The 20925-nt window shown below is 42.8% G+C and overlaps 1 protein-coding gene across 1 annotated transcript in view; it reads right to left on the reverse strand.

Moving 5' to 3' along the window:
- Positions 1-20925, reverse strand: part of LOC311327041 (NAD(P) transhydrogenase, mitochondrial-like) — an 87015-nt gene that overhangs the window by 32711 nt on the left and 33379 nt on the right. The window contains exons 6-11 of the mRNA XM_084460053.1: positions 14506-14594; positions 13583-13770; positions 13145-13278; positions 2957-3148; positions 1060-1213; positions 717-878 (exon numbers count right to left, since the gene is read on the reverse strand). Of these exons, the coding sequence (XP_084316179.1) occupies positions 717-878; positions 1060-1213; positions 2957-3148; positions 13145-13278; positions 13583-13770; positions 14506-14594 (919 nt within the window). The remainder of the gene's footprint in view (positions 1-716; positions 879-1059; positions 1214-2956; positions 3149-13144; positions 13279-13582; positions 13771-14505; positions 14595-20925) is intronic.

Here is a 20925-nt window from a genome sequence, read left to right on the forward strand (position 1 = left end):
TCGTCCTGTCATTCCTCTTCGTGGTGCTTGGCTATTGTTGTCATATAATGGCTCTGTAGTTTATTTAGTGTGTCCCTAAAAGCTTGGTGGTTTCGGCCTAAATAGTGTCCTCTTATTCGCTCGCTCTCAAATGATTGGCCTTTGTTGACGTGTTAAAAAACATCAGTAGCCTAGGCTACTGTAGTTTTCCTGTATGTTTTTTTACATATAAATATGCCACTGCTCAGTGCCCTTCTGGTACTGTGAAACCTCCCATCAGGGCATGCTTTGAAAGCGCACCCCCCAAAAAATCGTGCAATTCAAATAGAGGCATGAGCGTGGCTGACACAATCCGGGGACTTTCGGTCGCACCTCGTATGTGTTGGTAATAATTAAATTACATCCAGATGGAGAAAAAATGTGTTTGAGAACAAGGTAATAATAACAATTAAACATTGTTTGTATAGCACCTTTCATACAGATAAATTAATCTCAAAGTGCTTTACAACAGAGCATTTCAATTAAAGAATGTGAAATGTAATGATGCTTCATTCAAAGACTATAGGAAAAAAAACACTGAGCCCAGCCTGCTATATCTACTCAAAGACGCCACCTTTCACTAAAACGAAATAACACCCGTCTGAAATCCCACGAAATTTCCAACGGGATTTCCATGCCAAATACTGCGAAGGTGAAATGCTGCAGCATGGGACATTTATGACTTCCCACATCTGTACCTGAGATGGCATTTGTGACGGACATGAGGGGCGAGTGTAGTGCGGAGGACACCCCCCACACGGTGTGGTACCCCACGATGCCCGCCAAGCCAAAGATGGTCACCATCTGGGAGAAGGCAGCGTTGGGGGCGGCCAGCCCCAGACCCACCAGGGTGGCTAGACCTGGGGGGGAGAGAGACTCAAATCTGTACATGGTACATACCACTGGACGGGAAGTGTAGGACTAGGGTGAGGGTGTTTAGTGTGTGTGTGTGTGTGTATGTGAGAGAGAGGGTGTGTGTGTAGTTTGTGTGTGTGTGTGCGTGCGTGTAGTGTGCGTGCATGTAGTGTGCGTGTGTCTTACCTCCAGTGTACATGCCGGCGGAGGTGAGGGTGGCTCCGAAGGGCGTCACGGCTGCTGCCTTCTCCTTCTTCAGGTCATGGTCAGTCTTGGGCTTGGGGGGGGCGGCCACGGGAACGTTGTTGGGCTGGGGGGCTGGAAACAGGTTCCTCCCATTCTGGAGAGGAGAGAGGGGGAGAGGAGAGAAGAGGATAGATGGAGAGAAGAGGATAGATGGAGAGAGGAGAGGAGAGAGGAAAGAGGAGGTAAGAGGATAGAGAGAGAAGGAGAGAGGAGAGATAGAGAGAGGAGTGGAGAAAGGAGAGGAGAGGAGGACAGGGGAGTTGAAAGGATTAGAGGAGGAGGAGGAGATCATCAACCATCCAAAAATAAAAATATCAGACTACAGTAAAATCAAACCAGGTATTCCACCCTGACATCAAAGAGATGTTAAATCTGAGAGTGGTTATGTTACAGTAGAGAACATCAGGACGTCGGGCTTGGCCAACACCTAGCGGATCATGTTTACAGCATTGCTCATAATCAACCAACAGGTGTGGTTTCACCAGCCAAACGCCATGGCACACAGAGCACATATATCATCGCCTGTCTAGCCATGCTGAGGCAGTGTACGTGTGTTTGTGTGTGTGTACGTGCGTCGTTCGGGCTGAGGAAAGGCCCGATTACCCCAGCTCACCTGCGAGACCAGAAAGAGGGGTGGAGGATAAATGAGAACAGCTGTGAGGAGGTCACAAACCGCACCATATTTCACTTTCGTTTAACCGTTATTTAACCGGCTGAGTAGCCCCGCACGCCAGATGGTTGGTCATGCAGGAACAGATTGCTAGCACGCGATCAGGGGCGATCTCGCGAGGCCGTCAGACACGCCAGACCCAGGGTGTTAAGAACCCTCCCGCGCGAAGGTGAGACTGTGGGCATGTGTACATGTATGATCTATCTAAATTAGCGTTTTTTTTAGGGTGTTTCTGGTTTATTGGGACAGGACAGTGCAAGGACAGACAGGAAAGGTGGGAGAGAGAGAGAGAGAGAGTGAGAGAGTAAGAGAGAGTGAGAGAGAGAGAGAGAGAGAGAGAGAGAGAGAGAGAGAGAGAGAGAGAGAGAGAGAGAGAGAGAGAGAGAGAGGGGAAGACATGCTGCAAAGGGCGTGGGCCAGATTCAAACCCATGCTACTGCGGTAAGGACCAGCCTTTATGTGGTACTACTTGCCCGGCCCATTGAGCTACCGGGGCGCCTCTGACCTCTGACCTTACTCTAACTGCATGACCATAGACCGGCCCAGTCCTGTAAGCCATACGTTTCAGAAAGCCCAGGGCGGGATTTGAACCCGGGTCTCCCACGGGACAGAACCCGTTTTGGCCAGCTAGGCTAATGAAAAGCTAGCTCTCCATCGGCGTGGGTGGAAAGTATTTATACTGGGGGAGTGAGTTGAACCAACAACTTACTAGGACTCTGATTCACTTGGTTACACACACATACTACAATCTGAATACAACACACAGACTTGCATTCTATCTTTGCTGCAGGTTGCACAACGCAAACTAACGTCTGCATTCCTTATATTCTGTGCGCTTCTTCAACAGGTTCAAAACTATTTATGGTGAGTGGTCAAAGGACTGCACTTCTATAGCCCTTAAATCGAAAGTGCTTTACAATGAAGGCCTCTCATTCACATTCACACACACATTCACACACCAATGGCAATAGATACCATGCAAGGCCTGCTCATTGGGAGCAATTTGAGGTTCAGTGTCTTGCCTAAGGACACTTCGACATGTGGACAGGAGGAGCCGGGATTCAAACCGCCGACCCTACGGTCATTGGACGACCCGCTCTACGTTCCGAGACTCTGGCGTGACACGCGTGTACGAGTGTGTTCACACGAGACCTTGGCATTACCTACCTGCATGACGACGGACCCTCGTACCACATGGTCCATGGTGCCGTAGTCAAATTCCTCCTTCACGTCCAAGTAGAAGTTGTCCTTGTCCGGGGAGATGGCTCTGATCAGCTTGATCACGTTGTTGGAGTACAGCGTGCTGGACTGGGTCGGCAGCCGACTTGGCAGGTCTGTGTAGCCAATGTGGGTCACACCCTAGAACACAAACACACAATATTGACATGTGTTAAAGAGAATACATAGTGATGGTCTATGTACCTGGTGTACAGTCAGTTCTCCAGGTACGGTGGTCTATGAACCTGGTGTACAGTCAGTTCTCCAGGTACGGTGGTCTATGTACCTGGTGTACAGTCAGTTCTCCAGGTACGGTGGTCTATGAACCTGGTGTACAGTCAGTTCTCCAGGTATGGTGGTCTATGAACCTGGTGTACAGTCAGTTCTCCAGGTACGGTGGTCTATGAACCTGGTGTACAGTCAGTTCTCCAGGTACGGTGGTCTATGTACCTGGTGTACGGTCAGTTCTCCAGGTACGGTGGTCTATGAACCTGGTGTACAGTCAGTTCTCCAGGTACGGTGGTCTATGAACCTGGTGTACAGTCAGTTCTCCAGGTACGGTGGTCTATGAACCTGGTGTACAGTCAGTTCTCCAGGTACGGTGGTCTACTGTATGCACAGTTGAGGAGATTTTCTCAGAATAGGCTCTGGGAAACACTGCATAAAAACATGGGGGCATCTGAACTTGATGGACAATGTGGAGTAGAAGAATCCTGTTTAGCAAGAAATATAGGCATCTTTTATTGTGCTGCCTGCAAGTTTCAGTTTAAAGTTTGACAGCTGTCCTGACTTCTGTGGTATCCACTCATATGGAGGGGAAAAATGATGAATGAATGAATTATTAGATTTACATGCTGCCGGAAACATAGCATCTCTTTCCACTGCTTTGCGGATGATGTGCAGATCTACAGTATCTGCCCCTGAAATCAAAAGGCAAGGACTCCGTACGACCACTGCTGGACTGTTTATGAGATGTCAAATCCTGGATGGACATGAACTTTTTAAATCTTAATGAAAATAAGACTGAGATTATGTTTGGCCATGACCCCTCAGATTGTACCACTGGTTTGTTGGGCCCCTTCTCCCCAAATATCTGTTGTTCAAATCTTGGGGTGACCTTGACAGCACTTTGACAAACAGGTTAGCTATGTCATAAGAACCAGCTTCTTCCAACTAAGGCTTCTTGCCAAGGTAAAGGGCTATCTCTCCCCCAAAGACTTAGAGTAATACATGCTTTTATCAACACTTGTCTTGATTATTGTAATTCTTTGTATGTCGGCATTGACCAGTCACTAATGTGTCGCCTGCAGCTTGTGCAGAATGCACAAGTCTCCTTACCGGCAAGCGAAAGCGCGACCACATCACCCCAATCTCGGCCTCGCTCCACTGGCCCCTAGTGCATTTAGAATTGATTTCAAGATTTTGATGTTGCTCTTAATGGACTGGCACCTCAGTATCTTGCTGATCTCCTGCACTTTCATGCCCCAGCTAGAGAGCTGAGATCCTCTAATCCGCTGCTGCTGGCTGTTCAAAGACTTGGCTGAAGACTAAAGGTGACCGAGCCTTTGGGGCGGCAGCCCCTAGGCTCTGGAACAGTCTGCCCTGGCACATTAGGTCTGCCCAGACTGTAGAGATTTTTAAGTCTTCTTTAAAGCCCCATTATGTAGCGGTCCAGTTTTGTGCACTTAAGCGGCCCCTAAAGGCCATTAGAGCCATTACAACCGCAGTACAGTACCATTGTTGTAAAACGCTGAGACGCGCCTATTAAAACCTTTCACGTGCATTTGTTGACAACTGACAAGCTGAGGAAAACAGAGTCTGCCGGCAAATTTGAAGAGGAGAGCTAAAGGTAAAGCAGAACGTTCATGGGAGAAAAAACCGCGGATCGCGGAAGTTACATAGTGCAAATACTGTACAGGCCGCCGGACCCCTCTGTGGGAATGGAAGAGGTGCTGTTCTCGCTATAAAAATCCAGCACACTAATAGATCGACTTTGAAACTGATATTTTAAGATGAAATCAACAACATAGTGGGGCTTTAAAGACTCTCCTGTTCTCCCAGGCCTTCAACTCAGGTTGAGCTGGACACACGATGGCCCCTGTATTGAACTGTATTTTATTTTGCTTATTGTGTATGCTGTATTGTAGTGTTATGTTGCATGCTGTGCTGTGTCTGTTGCTCTGGAGCTGTACAGCCCTTTGGTTAACCTTGGTTGTTTTAAATGTGCGTTATAAATAGAAATTTAGGGGGCGTGGCTAGGCGCGGAATGGAGTAGACGTGTTGTTCAGTAGCTCCACAAAATTTAACCTTAGACAGATCTTTATTTTCACTTTCCAACAAACATTTCTTTCACTAATGACCCGTAAACGTATAGTTAGTAAGTCTGGGAAACCAGAGTCCAAGAATCAACCGATAGTTGTCTGCCAAGACGAACAAGAACCGAACGGGCTAGCTAACACTAGCCCAGAACAATCCACGTGTTGCCCTCCTACGTCCACGAGTATGGCTGAGGCTACGGAACCCTCGCAATCCCACCTGCTTGAGGCAATCACCAAACTTATGAAGAATTTGGATGACAAATTCGCTAGCCTATCTACCCAAATACAGCAGATACAAGCGGAGGGCACGGAGACCAGAGAATGCCTCCAGTCACTTGAAACGGGGGTCAGTGGCCACGACAGTAAGATTGACGAGCTGGAGAGGATCTGCGACAACCTTGTGTCTGACAACAAATATCTGAAAACAAAGCTTGATGACCTGGAATCTAGATCCCGACGCCAGAACATCAGAATTGTTGGAATCCCTGAGGGCCTCCAGGGTGGCAGACCCACTGAGTACATCACAGAGTTGATACCTACAGTGCTGGGCGAAGAGCACTTCGGAACGGACTTTAAAGTTGACCGCGCCCACAGATCTCTCACTGCCAAGCCCAAGGAAGGCGCCCCACCGAGGCCATTCATCATCCGACTGCACTATCCACAATCTCGGGATCTCATAATGCAGCTGGCCAGTGAGAAACACCCAATTTCTACTAAAATCGACGGATCTTCTTCTTCCCAGACTTAACACAAGAGACTATGCGCCAACATAAGCAGTTTGACTCTGTCCGAGAGAAATGCAAAACGGCGAAGATATGTTACGGATTTCTCAACCCAGCTCACTTCAAGATAACACTCGACGGCAGGACCCGCACTTTCACAGATCCATCCGATGCGGAGCGTTTCCTGGCCGCTCAACGTGACTCTCAGTGAACTGCATACAAGTGCTCATGTCGGTCAGTCGGGTTACAGGCTGTTGGCTACAGTCTATTCTCCTATAAGCTAAGTAACGTCTCGAATAAGTTGAGATCGTTTGAACTGTCTCTGTGTAGGCTACTATTATGTTGGCTAGATAACATCTCCAGAAGGCTTTGGTTGAGAAAGTTTGAAATATAATATGTCCCTCGGAAACGTACAGTATGTAGGCTATCTTAATAACACTATAAGTGTTGTGTTTTTTTTTTTTTATCTCCCATTTTCTTCCGCAATTTTTTTTTTTTTTTTTTTTTTATAAGGCAGGCCTGGCCTACTGGTTCAGTCTTTCCAACACAATAACTGTCCTTAGACTGAACGTTGTCTGTTATTATACTATACTGATACGTGGAGCTAGTCTAGGCTAGACTAGGTTAGAAAGGTTCTCTCTATGCTACCAGATCTCTCTGGTTCCCCTTGGATTGAAAGTTGGCTAGGGCACTGCGTTTGGGGTAGTTGCTTAGTAGCTAGGGTGGGGTTAATGGTTCTTGTTAGTTTTGTGTTTGTTCTTCTGTTTTTCTCTGGCGGCCTCTATTTACGATGCACCTCGTCCACCAATGTCATATAGAACGCCTGCATCTCAAGCACCATGGAAAGGGTACAAGTTGGTGAGCTGGAATGTTAAAGGTCTGGGTCACATAATGAAACGTGCCAAGGTTTTTTCGCACTTAAAATCAATGTCATCAGACATATTATTCTTACAAGAAACACACATCAAACGTAAATTCAAGGATGAATTAAGGGTCGGTTGGATTGACCAGATATATCAGGCCACTTTTAGTACCAACGCAAGAGGTGTGGCAATTCTGTTTAGGAAGAATACCCCCTTCATCCATTCGACCACAATTTCTGATCCTGAGGGGAGATTTCTCATTGTATCCGATACCTTGAACTTGGTACCAGTCACACTAGTGAATGTATATGGCCCCAACTTCGACGAACCAAATTTTTTCCTGAAGGGTTTCAATGCTATACTGAATTTATCTGACTCTAATATAGTAATAGGCGGAGATTTTAATTGTATAATGGACCCTCTTCTGGACAAACAGTTCTCTAAAACACTTCAATCCAGCTCTAGCATCCGTTTAAATACTCTGGTAGACAATTCAAATCTAGTGGATATATGGAGACTCTTACACCCAACTGCAGGGACTACTCATTTTTCTCTCCAGTCCACAAATCGTTTTCCCGTATAGATTTATTTTTGCTAGACTCCCGATTAATATCGGCCGTTGATGACATAACATACCACCCTATCATAATATCAGATTTTGTCCATGTCACTGAAGTTGGGCGAGAACAGATCTAACAGTAGCCAATGGCGATTTGATGTGATGTTGCTTAGGGATATGGAATTCCAAAAATATCCATAAAAAATGCCATAAAAATGGTCACGCTCCCCAGATTCCTCTACATGTTTCAGTGCTTACCAGTCTATATACCTCTATACTATTACCAGTCTATATACCTCTATACTATTACCAGTCTATATACCTCTATACTATTACCAGTCTATATACCTCTATACTATTACCAGTCTATATACCTCTATACTATTACCAGTCTATATACCTCTATACTATTACCAGTCTATATACCTCTATACTATTACCAGTCTATATACCTCTATACTATTACCAGTCTATATACCTCTATACTATTACCAGTCTATAATCCTCTATACTATTACCAGTCTATATACCTCTATACTATTACCAGTCTATATACCTCTATACTATTACCAGTCTATAATCCTCTATACTATTACCAGTCTATATACCTCTATACTATTACCAGCCTATATACCTCTATAATATTACCAGTCTATACTATTACCAGTCTATATACCTCTATACTATTACCAGTCTATATACCTTAATAATATTACCAGTCTATATACCTCTATACTATTACCAGTCTATATACCTCTATACTATTACCAGTCTATATACCTCTATACTATTACCAGTCTATATACCTCTATACTATTACCAGTCTATATACCTCTATACTATTACCAGTCTATAATCCTCTATACTATTACCAGTCTATATACCTATATACTATTACCAGTCTATATACCTCTATACTATTACCAGTCTATATACCTCTATACTATTACCAGTCTATATACCTCTATACTATTACCAGTCTATATACCTCTATAATATTACCAGTCTATACTATTACCAGTCTATATACCTCTCTACTATTACCAGTCTATATACCTCTATACTATTACCAGTCTATATACCTCTATACTATTACCAGTCTATATACCTCTATACTATTACCAGTCTATACTATTACCAGTCTATATACCTCTATACTATTACCAGTCTATATACCTCTATACTATTACCAGTCTATATACCTCTATACTATTACCAGTCTATATACCTCTACAATATTACCAGTCTATACTATTACCAGTCTATATACCTCTATACTATTACCAGTCTATATACCTCTATACTATTACCAGTCTATATACCTCTATACTATTACCAGTCTATAATCCTCTATACTATTACCAGTCTATATACCTCTATACTATTACCAGTCTATATACCTCTATACTATTACCAGTCTATATACCTCTATACTATTACCAGTCTATATACCTCTATACTATTACCAGTCTATATACCTCTATAATATTACCAGTCTATACTATTACCAGTCTATATACCTCTATACTATTACCAGTCTATATACCTCTATACTATTACCAGTCTATATACCTCTATACTATTACCAGTCTATATACCTCTATACTATTACCAGTCTATATACCTCTATACTATTACCAGTCTATATACCTCTATACTTTTACCAGTCTATACTATTACCAGTCTATATACCTCTATACTATTACCAGTCTATATACCTCTATACTATTACCAGTCTATATACCTCTATACTATTACCAGTCTATAATCCTCTATACTATTACCAGTCTATATACCTCTATACTATTACCAGTCTATATACCTCTATACTATTACCAGTCTATATACCTCTATACTATTACCAGTCTATATACCTCTATACTATTACCAGTCTATATACCTCTATACTATTACCAGTCTATATAGCTCTATACTATTACCAGTCTATATACCTCTATACTATTACCAGTCTATATACCTCTATACTATTACCAGTCTATATACCTCTATAATATTACCAGTCTATACTACTACCAGTCTATATACCTCTATACTATTACCAGTCTATATACCTCTATACTATTACCAGTCTATATACCTCTATACTATTACCAGTCTATATACCTCTATACTATTACCAGTCTATATACCTCTATAATATTACCAGTCTATACTATTACCAGTCTATATACCTCTATACTATTACCAGTCTATATATCTCTATACTATTACCAGTCTATAATCCTCTATACTATTACCAGTCTATATACCTCTATACTATTAGCAGTCTATATACCTCTATACTATTACCAGTCTATATACCTCTATACTATTACCAGTCTATACTATTACCAGTCTATATACCTCTATACTATTACCAGTCTATATACCTCTATACTATTACCAGTCTATATACCTCTGTACTATTACCAGTCTATATACCTCTATACTATTACCAGTCTATATACCTCTATACTATTACCAGTCTATATACCTCTATACTATTACCAATCTATATACCTCTATACTATTACCAGTCTATATACCTCTATACTATTACCAGTCTATACTATTACCAGTCTATATACCTCTATACTATAACCAGTCTATATACCTCTATACTATTACCAGTCTATATACCTCTATACTATTACCAGTCTATAATCCTCTATACTATTACCAGTTTATATACCTCTATACTATTACCAGTCTATATACCTCTATAATATTACCAGTCTATACTATTACCAGTCTATATACCTATATACTATTACCAGTCTATATACCTCTATACTATTACCAGTCTATATACCTCTATACTATTACCAGTCTATATACCTCTATACTATTACCAGTCTATAATCCTCTATACTATTACCAGTCTATATACCTCTATACTATTACCAGTCTATATAACTCTATACTATTACCAGTCTATATACCTCTATACTATTACCAGTCTATATACCTCTATAATATTACCAGTCTATACTATTACCAGTCTATATACCTCTATACTATTACCAGTCTATATACCTCTATACTATTACCAGTCTATATACCTCTATACTATTACCAGTCTATACTATTACCAGTCTTTATACCTCTATACTATTACCAGTCTATATACCTCTATACTATTACCAGTATATATACCTCTATACTATTACCAGTCTATACTATTACCAGTCTATATACCTCTATACTATTACCAGTCTATATACCTCTATACTATTACCAGTCTATATACCTCTATACTATTACCAGTCTATAATCCTCTATACTATTACCAGTCTATATACCTCTATACTATTACCAGTCTATATACCTCTATAATATTACCAGTCTATACTATTACCAGTCTATATACCTCTATACTATTACCAGTCTATATACCTCTATACTATTACCAGTCTATATACCTCTATACTATTACCAGTCTATATACCTCTATACTATTACCAGTCTATAATCCTCTATACTATTACCAGTCTATATACCTCTATACTATTACCAGTCTATATACCTCTATACTATTACCAGTCTATATACCTCTATAATATTACCAGTCTATACTATTACCAGTCTATATACCTCTATACTATTACCAGTCTATATACCTCTATACTATTACCAGTCTATTATACCTCTATACTATAACCAGTCTATATACCTCTATACTATTACCAGTCTATATACCTCTATACTATTACCAGTCTATATACCTCTATACTATTTTAAGAAACTGGATTCCATTATCTCTTCATTTATGTGGAACAATAAGGTGGCCAGACGGCGAGGACCCCACTCATCTGAACTTCAGAGATCCGAACCTCCTGGTCTACCGGACAGGCTTACATTTTTTTCTTTATTTTTGAGCCTGCTATCTGGTTACTCTCGGGATTTTCATTACAGTAGACTACTGTAGGCCTACTTGCATTTAAATCTGTCATAATAAACATGTACTGTATCCTACTGTGAATAAAAACAGAACTGTATGTAGACCTACATGTTGCCTGTAGGTGTAGCCTACTGTCACGTTTAATTTCTTTGTTACTTTAATGTCGAGCGCAAAACACAAACGAGTCTGCTGCGCGAGCTGCATTCCTTGGTAGCCAGAAAGCGCGTCAGCAACCTGAAGCAGAGGAGTATCGAGTCATTTTTCGTTCCCAGTTAATGGACTTCAGGAACACAGACGTGTTGTAAGCATGTAGATTAGCCTACTAGGCCTACTGTATTTGTTAAATAATAGCCTATAGCCGTTAGCCTACTTCGGTTGTTTTAGAGACTTTCCTTTAGGCTGCACGACAACTTGTCTGTCATTTCATTTATTTATTGATTGATTATCATTTGCTCTAATTGTTCTAATATTGGGTTGTTTTTAGGCTATACCATTTTGTTCTGCGAATACAGTAGCCTATCGATGCAGCGTAGGCCTCATTTGAGAATAAAGTACTGTATTTGATCAAAGCACGCACTCAAGTGGAAATTCGTTTATTTTATTATAGGCTACTGTAGGTCTATTATAGGCTAGGCTGTATGAGTTAAGTTGGCTATTTGATTGCAATTTTGATGCGTTTTCACAAGTAATTAAGGGTATTTATCGGTCTATTAAGAGTCTATATGAAACAAGTATACCATTTGAATTTGGTGCATTTTAACATTATGTTTCAGTCATCCGGACATTTCAGAGATACGACCGACCTTCGGTCCCGTTGGGTTCGGATAAGTGGGGTCCTACTGTAAATGTGACGGCCGGGGATAAACCCTGACTGATCCAGGTGTATTAGTTTAGAAAATTATTTACTCAGCCTGTTTGACAATACTCTGCTCAGGATCTTCGTTTCCATTTGAAGCAATGATATTTAAAGGGTCCCTATCTTTCTTGAGTAGGACAGCTATATTTGGCTGGTAGAGCGAGTCGGGCAGTATAGAGGTGTCTTTTGAGTGGTTTAACATCCGCAGGAGTAGAGGGGCAAGGATAGACAAGTATGACTTATAAAATTCAATGCTAAACCCATCAGGGCCTGGGGCTTTGTTGTTAGGGAATTGCCTAATAGCAGTCTTGATCTCTTCTAAAGTTATCTCCGCATCTAGAGCCTTAACAGCTTCGGGGTCCAGGGTGGGAAGCCTACTGTCTGCAAGAAAGGTGTTGATGGTTTCAGGGTCAGCAGTAGATTTGGATTGGTATAGGTCTTGGTAGAGACAGTTCTCCAGGGACAGTGGTCTATGTACCTGGTGTACGGCCAGTTCACCAGGAATGGTGGTGGTTTATGTACCTGGTGTACGGTCAGTTCTCCAGGAATTGTGGTGGTTTATGTACCTGGTGTACGGTCATTTCTCCAGGAATGGTGGTGGTTTATGTACCTGGTGTACGGTCAGTTCTCCAGGAATGATGGTGGTTTATGTACCTGGTGTACGGTCAGTTCTCCAGGAATGGTGGTGGTTTATGTACCTGGTGTACGGTCAGTTCTCCAGGAATGGTGGTGGTTTATGTACCTGGTGTACGGTCATTTCTCCAGGAATGGTGGTGGTTTATGTACCTGGTGTACGGTCAGTTCTCCGGGGACGGTGGTGGTCTATGTACCTGGTGTACGGTCAGTTCTCCAGGAATGGTGGTGGTTTATGTACCTGGTGTACGGTCAGTTCTCCAGGAATGGTGGTGGTCTATGTACCTGGTGTACGGTCAGTTCTCCGGGGACGGTGGTCTCGATGTTGCCCCCGGCCTCAGCCGCCAGGTCCACCACCACGGATCCGTCCTTCATTGTCTCCACCATCTCCTTGGTGATCAGGATGGGCGCCCGGCGACCTGAACACAGACTGATACTGTAGTAGTACTGTACGCTACAAAACTACAGCGAGTGTACTCAGTAGTAGTAGAACATTGGCTTTTCATACGTTAAATGCAATTGTTGGTAGTCGCTTTGGATAAAAGCGTCAGCTAAATGACTGTAATGTAATGTAGTACTGTACACTACAAAACTACAACGAGCGTACTCAGTAGTACTGTACGCCACAAAAATACAGCGAGTGTACTCCACAGAACAGCATGCTGTCTGGGGGTACCCGAGCAGAACCAGCCAGTGTGTGTGTGTGTATGTGTGTGTACGCACCAGGAATGAGAGCTGTGCTGATCAGGATGTCCACGTCCAGACACTGCTTGGCAAACAGCTTCATCTCCGCCTCGATGAACTCCTTGGACATCTCCTTGGCATAGCCGCCCTGCCCCTCGCCGGACTCCTTAAAGTCCACCTCCAGAGGCTCCGCCCCCAGGGACTTAAACTGCTCCAGGGCTGCCGCTCTGAGGGAGGAGGGGGTGAGAGTGAAAGAGTGCTCCAGGGCTGCCGCTCTGAGGGAGGAGGGGGTGAGAGTGAAAAAGTGCTCCAGGGCTGCCGCTCTGAGGGAGGAGGGGGTGAGAGTGAAGAGACAGAGGAGGGGAGCAAGGGATGAAAACTATTCCCTATCACAGCCTTTCGGATGGTCATGGCAACGCCACGAGGGCAGGGAAGGACTGTGCAATCCATACATCTGGTGGACCAATCAGCACCCTGGCGGGTATTTAACATGACATCATGACGTTATGCATTGCTTCCTTGGAAGTACGTCTCAATCCACACTCCTTTCCAGTCAACTCCAGACAAAAACACTGCCTCCAAAGGATACTGCCTCGCTAGACAGCAACGGAGCAGGCAGCTGCCTACCGTTTGGGACATAGCCATTGTGACAGGCTGCTCCTTCCTCTCCTGGCTGCTCCATCCCTGTCTCCTACCTAGGGCTGCTACTGCCATCTACTGGGTGAAGAGAGAACTGCATGTTTTTAATTTCATTACAGACAACTTCTGTCTTATATCCGTCTTATCTCCTCACCCTAACCTTGAGTAGATTAACTACAGGTTTTAATCTGACATTGGTCAGTCCTGGAGCATGGTCAGAGATTACAGGGAACAGGAGTGTGTGTGTGTGTGTGTGTGTGTGTGTGTGTGTGTGTGTGTGTGTGTGTGTGTGTGTGTGTGTGTGTGAGTGTGTTCCTACCCACCTGGTGTCGAAGCCCCTGACTATGGCCCCCATGGCCCTGGCTGTGCCCGCTGATGCCAGTCCTGCCACGCCTCCACCAATGATCAGCACCTAGGGAGGGAGGCACAGGAGGATAGAGGGATGGGAAACCAGGCCAGGTCCAGCCTGACTTACAGTATGTGCGTGGCTGGCTTGTTTCTGTGCAGGACTGGTAGGACGGAAGCTAGCCATGCCACTGAAATAGCTGTGAATTGAAATGACATGAAATAATGTCTGATAATTTAAGATAGGTCTTGTCGCCTGGACACATCAGTTCCAATGCTTCTAATTCTAATCCAGCACAATAAGAGCAGGATAGCCAGTTAGCTCATGAGCTCACAACAACTAGCAGCAGCTTCCATAACATTAATGGTAGCGGTCAGTGGCTAAAGCAGTTACACTGATGATTCCTGTAACTTTAGCTATTTGCTGTAATTGGTTCAACCTCTGTTTCTGGACAAAGGTAAGTGATAAACCCAGATAACACAAGACTAGTGGACCTACAGCGGGTCCCTGATGGATGAGCTGGCGGACCTCTGACTGAATCCGCTGGCGGGTTCCTGACCATTGGTGGTGAATAAGTAGACCAAGACACAGTGGGTTATCTGGACATCTACTTGATTGAGTCAGCAGGTAGCAAAGTTGTTTGTAAATAGTTAAGTGTTAATAGGCCTAATTTTACTGTATATATATATATATATATATATATGATCTTGATATTTTACTGATACGAACATATGAAAGTAAAGTTAAGTATTTGCCCTTAGAAGTAAATTGTAATTAAAATGGTTCTTCGCTAATAAACCTGTAAGTGTAGGCAGACCTGAAAGCCCAATCGTAATAATATCACAATTGAACAATTCTAAACATAGTACTGAACAGAATAGGTAATACACAAGTCTTTCCTAAATGCTTTATTAAACATACAGACATGCACATTAAAAGTAGCCATAAGGTGTTATTTTGCATGTGCTCTCAGGACATGTTGTGGTTGTGACCATCTTTGTAAAGAAGAGAGGCATGTAATGCACATGTAAATGTGCATAGAAGTAATAAAAAATAAAAAATAAAATAATAATAAACAGGTATATACATAGACAGTGTTGTTTTGTAGACTACATCTGGAAAAAAAGCTTCATGATTCATTTGTAGTGTTGATAGTTCTTCATTGTCCTAGGAATCAAGACACCACATTTCCCACCACAGTCCTATTGACTTCTATCAGTATCACGCTCATCTACTTATCCCATCTGATCATGGATGGCTGTGACTGTGTTGATACAGGCAGTGCAATTACATAACATGTCAAGTATACTGTACAGAAGTATACCGTAGTGCAGAGTCAGTTGTCTATTGTATAGACACGGTGTTCAATTGCTCAAGTGTTGTCAGGTGTTGGTTCGAGTGTCCAAGTGTACAGTGGTGCAGTCAGTTGTCTATTGTACAGTAGGACCCCACTAATCCGAACTTCAGAGATCCGAACCTCCCGGTCTACCGGACAGGCTTTTTTTTTTTGAGCCTGCTATCTGGTTACTGGTGGGATTTTCATTACAGTACTGTACTTGGATTTAAATCTGTCATTATAAACATGTACTGTATCCTACTGTGAATAAAAACAGAACTGTATGTAGACCTACATATTGCCTGTAGGCTGTAGCCAATTGTCACGATTCATTTCTTTGTTACTCTAAAGCGGGAAAATGTTGAGCGCAAAACGCAAACGAGTCGTCCTCACTCTACTAAGTACTGTATTTGATCAAAGCACGCACTCAAGTGGAAATGTGTTTATTTTATTATAGGCTAGGCTATATGAGTTTAGTTGGCTATTTGATTGCAATTTTGATGCATTTTCACAAGTAATTAAGGGTATTTATCGGTCTATTATGAGTCTATATGAAATAAGTATACCACTTATTGAATTTGGTGCATTTTAACATAAGTTTCAGTCATCCGGACATTTCACAGATACGAACGATCTTCGGTCCCGTTGGGTTGGGATACGTGGGGTCCTACTGTATAGACAAGGTGCAAGGTGTCACGTGTTCACTTGTTGGTCCAGGGGGTGGCATGTGTGCCATTGTTATAATAAGAGTGAGGGCCTATGTATAGTACAACCAGAGTACTATAAACGGACAGTCTTCTTCTTCTGAGCTGCTGGTTGGCAGGGGGCTTCTTCCGAGCTACTCTTTGGCAGGGGGCAAGTGATGTCTTGAGCCTCATCATAACAGAAGTGAACATGTGACACCTTGCACCTTGTCTATACAATAGACAACTGACTCTGCACTACTATACACTCTATCACTTGAATCAACACCTGACAACACTTGAGCAATTGAACACCTTGTCTATACAATAGAGAACTGACTCTGCACCACTGTATACTACTGTACAGTATATATGAATGAAAAATCTTACTTGGTTTAGATTTCAAGAACACGCTGAGTGGTCGGTCAAGCTGGTTTCAAACAAAGACAATAAGTTTATTCTGATGTTTGCGGTTTGCAAAGCGGACTCTGAAAACAGGAAGTGCTTCCTCAGTCAGAGTGGTGAATCTGACTCGGGAGTGATACCTTATAACGTGAGAAAGGAAGTGACATGCAGTTTCAGGATGAAGAGGAAAGGGAAGTGATGTGTCCAGGAATTTACATCCAAACACCTTAAACCTTTGTCCTCAAGTCCCCTGCAACCCCTAGTTTCAATCTCCCTTTGTAATTGTAAAACACCTCAACTCTCCCCCTTTTGTAATTATAAACACCCCCTCTGCCTCGCACACCTCAACTCTCCCCCTTTTGTAATTATAAACACCCCCTATGCCTAGCTCTTCCTCATCTCTTTGTTTAAGTCAGAAGGGCCACACCTTCGTCTTCAGACCTTTGTTTTCTTTGTTTGTCACATGTCTGTACTCTTGGCCACGCCTGCCATTTCACATGACGTGCAATGAGTTAGCCAATCACATCCTAGAAGGACTTTACCTGTGTTTTGACTGCATATAAGCCAGAGCAGAAGAGGCTGAATTCACTTCTCTGACGAAACCACCTTTTGTTGCGTTGTTCAGGAAGTCCTTGCGCACGTATTGTTTTACACAATAAACCAGACTCAACCTTTTGAACGTATCTTGGTAAATCTTTTGACTAGACCAGTCTAAAATACTATCACAGTTTGGCGAACGGGAATGGTAAATGGGAGAACTGCCTGCGTTTGCTTCGGGATTCCAGTGGATGAACTGATCGGCAGACGTGTCGGTCCATAGTGGGCGTTGGAACATCAATTTTCTCTCTTGCGCCAGAGCGCACGCCGAGATTATTTCCTCAGTTCTACCACTGGATTCTTGAGGCTCACAGGTACGTTTAAACGAACCCTCTTATGGTTCTGAGTTGTATTTGCCTTGATTTGGTTCAGTTGTGTTGGTCTGGATTGTTTGAAAACAGAAACCCCAGCGTGGGTATGAGTTAAAGTAACTATCTAAGGAAGTTGTGAGCAGCAATAGATATTTATATCGTATTGTCTTTTGACTTCGTCCTTGTTTCGTTACGAGGGTATCAGCTGTTCAAGTGAGAGTTTGGTCTCGTGAATCTTGTTCCCCTGTAGTTGATGTACAAATTTTAGGTTGTTTATCGGTTGCAGCTTAGAGCGGGGTTTTTTTGAGTTAAATACGCCAAAGAGTTGGCACAGAACAGGAGTCCTTTTGGCCGGTCGCGGGAGAGTTTAAACCGCGAGCACGTTGAGAGAGTTTTGCTCAATGGAGATGTAGCTACAGCGCGTGATTGAGAGTTTTGCAATCCGCGTTTCTGGTAGAGATTTGACCAAGGGGCTGTACAGTATTTGGTAGGATCTAGACAAACGGTCTAGCCTTGACCAAGTGTAGTGCAGTTCGAGCATGTTTTTGTGTTAAGTCGTATGATAGTCGTTTTTGGTCGTCGTTTGGTCGTTCTTTGTTTGCGTTCCCGTGATAGTCTGCTGTCTTTTTTCTTGTATGTGCACGGGGTTGTTCGTCTTATGTGTTTACTGTTTGAGCCTCGGCTTTGATTTGTATTGTTTGTTACGCGCGTCATGGATCCAGGTAAAGTATTGTAAGTATTTTGTACACTTTTTAGACTGTTAAAATTTCGTAACTGCTAGATTCCAGTAGGCTAGCTGGTTGTCTAGGAGACGCCGGAAAACAACTCTCGCGGTGATCCGCCATTGAGCCAGAGGAGAACAAAGGACTTCGCTGACTGGGTGAGTACTAAGCGAATTTAATGTGTCTTAATGTGTGTTTCTTTCGAAATTGTATTCTTTCCCGCCGTGAGTTAACCATAAGGTTTCCTTTCATTGCTGTTTTGGGGTTTTAGGCTGCGTCGTGGTTATTAGGGATTTGTTTCTTTAAATTTCCCCGCGCTGCCAAAGACAACTTCCGGGTCATACATGCAACATTTTGAAAGCACCACTAGGTGTCCCTGTAACCCCGGCTACTAACATATGGCTAGAGGATGTCACAGGATTCTACTGCTAGCCTGATGAGATTGTTGCACTGAAGCATTATTCTGCGAGCGTTTGTTGGCAGATTTCGTTATGTGCTAAAGCATTTTCGATTTCTTACATCCACATCTGACAAATTAGTGTTAAATTCTAAGATTCGGGCTCAGCTAGAGGTGGTTGAGATTATTAGGTTAAGGGAAAAGCCTGTTAATTCTATAGACTGGTCTGTTTTTAAGATTTGGGAGAGAGTAGCACGAGCACTGTTTTTTTTAGGTCAGGAAGGAAAGATAAGGAGATTCAGCAAACAGTCTCTCCACCATTTCCCCAGCAGAATAACTCTGATTTAAAATTATATTTTCCCCCCTCGACTTGTTGCGCCCTGATCACACAACAATGCCCCCGCCATTAGCCACGCCCCTTCTCTCTACGAGTTAAGCGCGCCCCCTTCTACGAGGTATTCGTCCGAACAGGTCAGGAAGGAAGAGCCTCCGATTTGGGGTCGAGCGCCACCTGCTGGAGTTCCCTTGAACAACCCATAAGGGAGATTTAAACTAGCCAAGATAGAGAGATTTTTTTTTAAGGTAAATAAACAGGATGAAATAGATGTAGAGCCTTTGAGTCTTAAGTTGTTGTTAATGTTTCTGAGCGGATCTTTTAGGGATTGGTGGGAACTCAAAAGTCTGACAGGGTTTTGAATAGGGGTTTTGATTCAGGAGTTTGTTTCAATAGTCAATGAATGGCCATAAGCTGTTCGTTTTATGCATTCTACTGTATGAATTTCATTCATATAATGATGTGTTTTTGAGGAGTTGGCTCTAGGCCTTCCCCTCTGCTATTGAACCCAGTCTGTGTTTGAGTCTTATTTTTCAGGTGCTATGGACCCTGGGCGGCAGGTCTTTGAGGAGCCTGGATCATGCCTTCCTGGGGACTGCTTGGGACCTGCTGTTTGTCTGTTTAACTGTTTGTTTTGTCTCTCTTTCTGATATGTAGCTTAAGACATAAGGTTTGTGCATAATAGTGGGGGGAATAGATAAGGGTTGCCAGTGTCTTAATCTGAATGCAGCATCTCATAACCCAATTATATATTTTTAAATGGTTATGTTAAATATCTCATGTTTATAGTTTGAGGCACATTCATCGGGCCTGAGTGTTTTTTCTGAGTGTTTTTTTTACAGACAACTGTCGTTCCGGGAGTGATGGGTGAATGCCGAACCAGGAGACGGGCACAGGACCGGAGGTGGAGATGAAGGTTACCGGCCTGTTTCCCTACAGATAAGCGATCTGGGGTTCGTGAGATGCAAAGCCAACGCCACGTCACCAACTCACTGTGAGCGACAGATAAGTATGAAACAGGAGCAGTGCCCAAATACTCTGTCCTCAAATGCAGAAGAGGGAGGTTTTAGATATACAAATTTTAGCTATACAAATGAAGCTTTGATGGAGTTTTTTGATTAGTTAATTGTAAATGAAGCCAATTCATTTTAGTGTCATTTTCTTTGCCCCATCTCTATTTTTATCCTGACTTCAGGAAATTTTTGCTTTCACCCTTAGGGGGTGTTGTTTTGTTGAGACGAGAATGTGGTTATTTTATTTTATTTTCATAAAATCGCGAGAGAAATTCTAGAGCCAAATCCAATTGCCTTGATCATGACTGGGGACTGAGCGTGTTGAAGTCATTCTAACACTGCCCCTGATGTCACTGTAGGGTACTGCAGACTGGCTCTAATGACACTTGGAACAGACACCCTGTTTAAGTTTTCCTGACTGAATAACATTTTTTCCCCAAAGCAGGAGCTTGCGCTTAACCATGTTTCTGAGAATCTCCAACAGACTTTGAATAACCGTTCCTGACCAAAGAGGGGAACAGGGAGACCAGACCAGAGGACTCTCCTTTTGCTCTTCTGTTTTGTCTCTGTTTGTCTCTCTCATCTGTGGATCCACAGAC

This window comes from Borostomias antarcticus (assembly GCF_949987555.1).
Source record: "Borostomias antarcticus genome assembly, chromosome: 30".
Lineage (NCBI taxonomy): Eukaryota > Metazoa > Chordata > Actinopteri > Stomiiformes > Stomiidae > Borostomias > Borostomias antarcticus.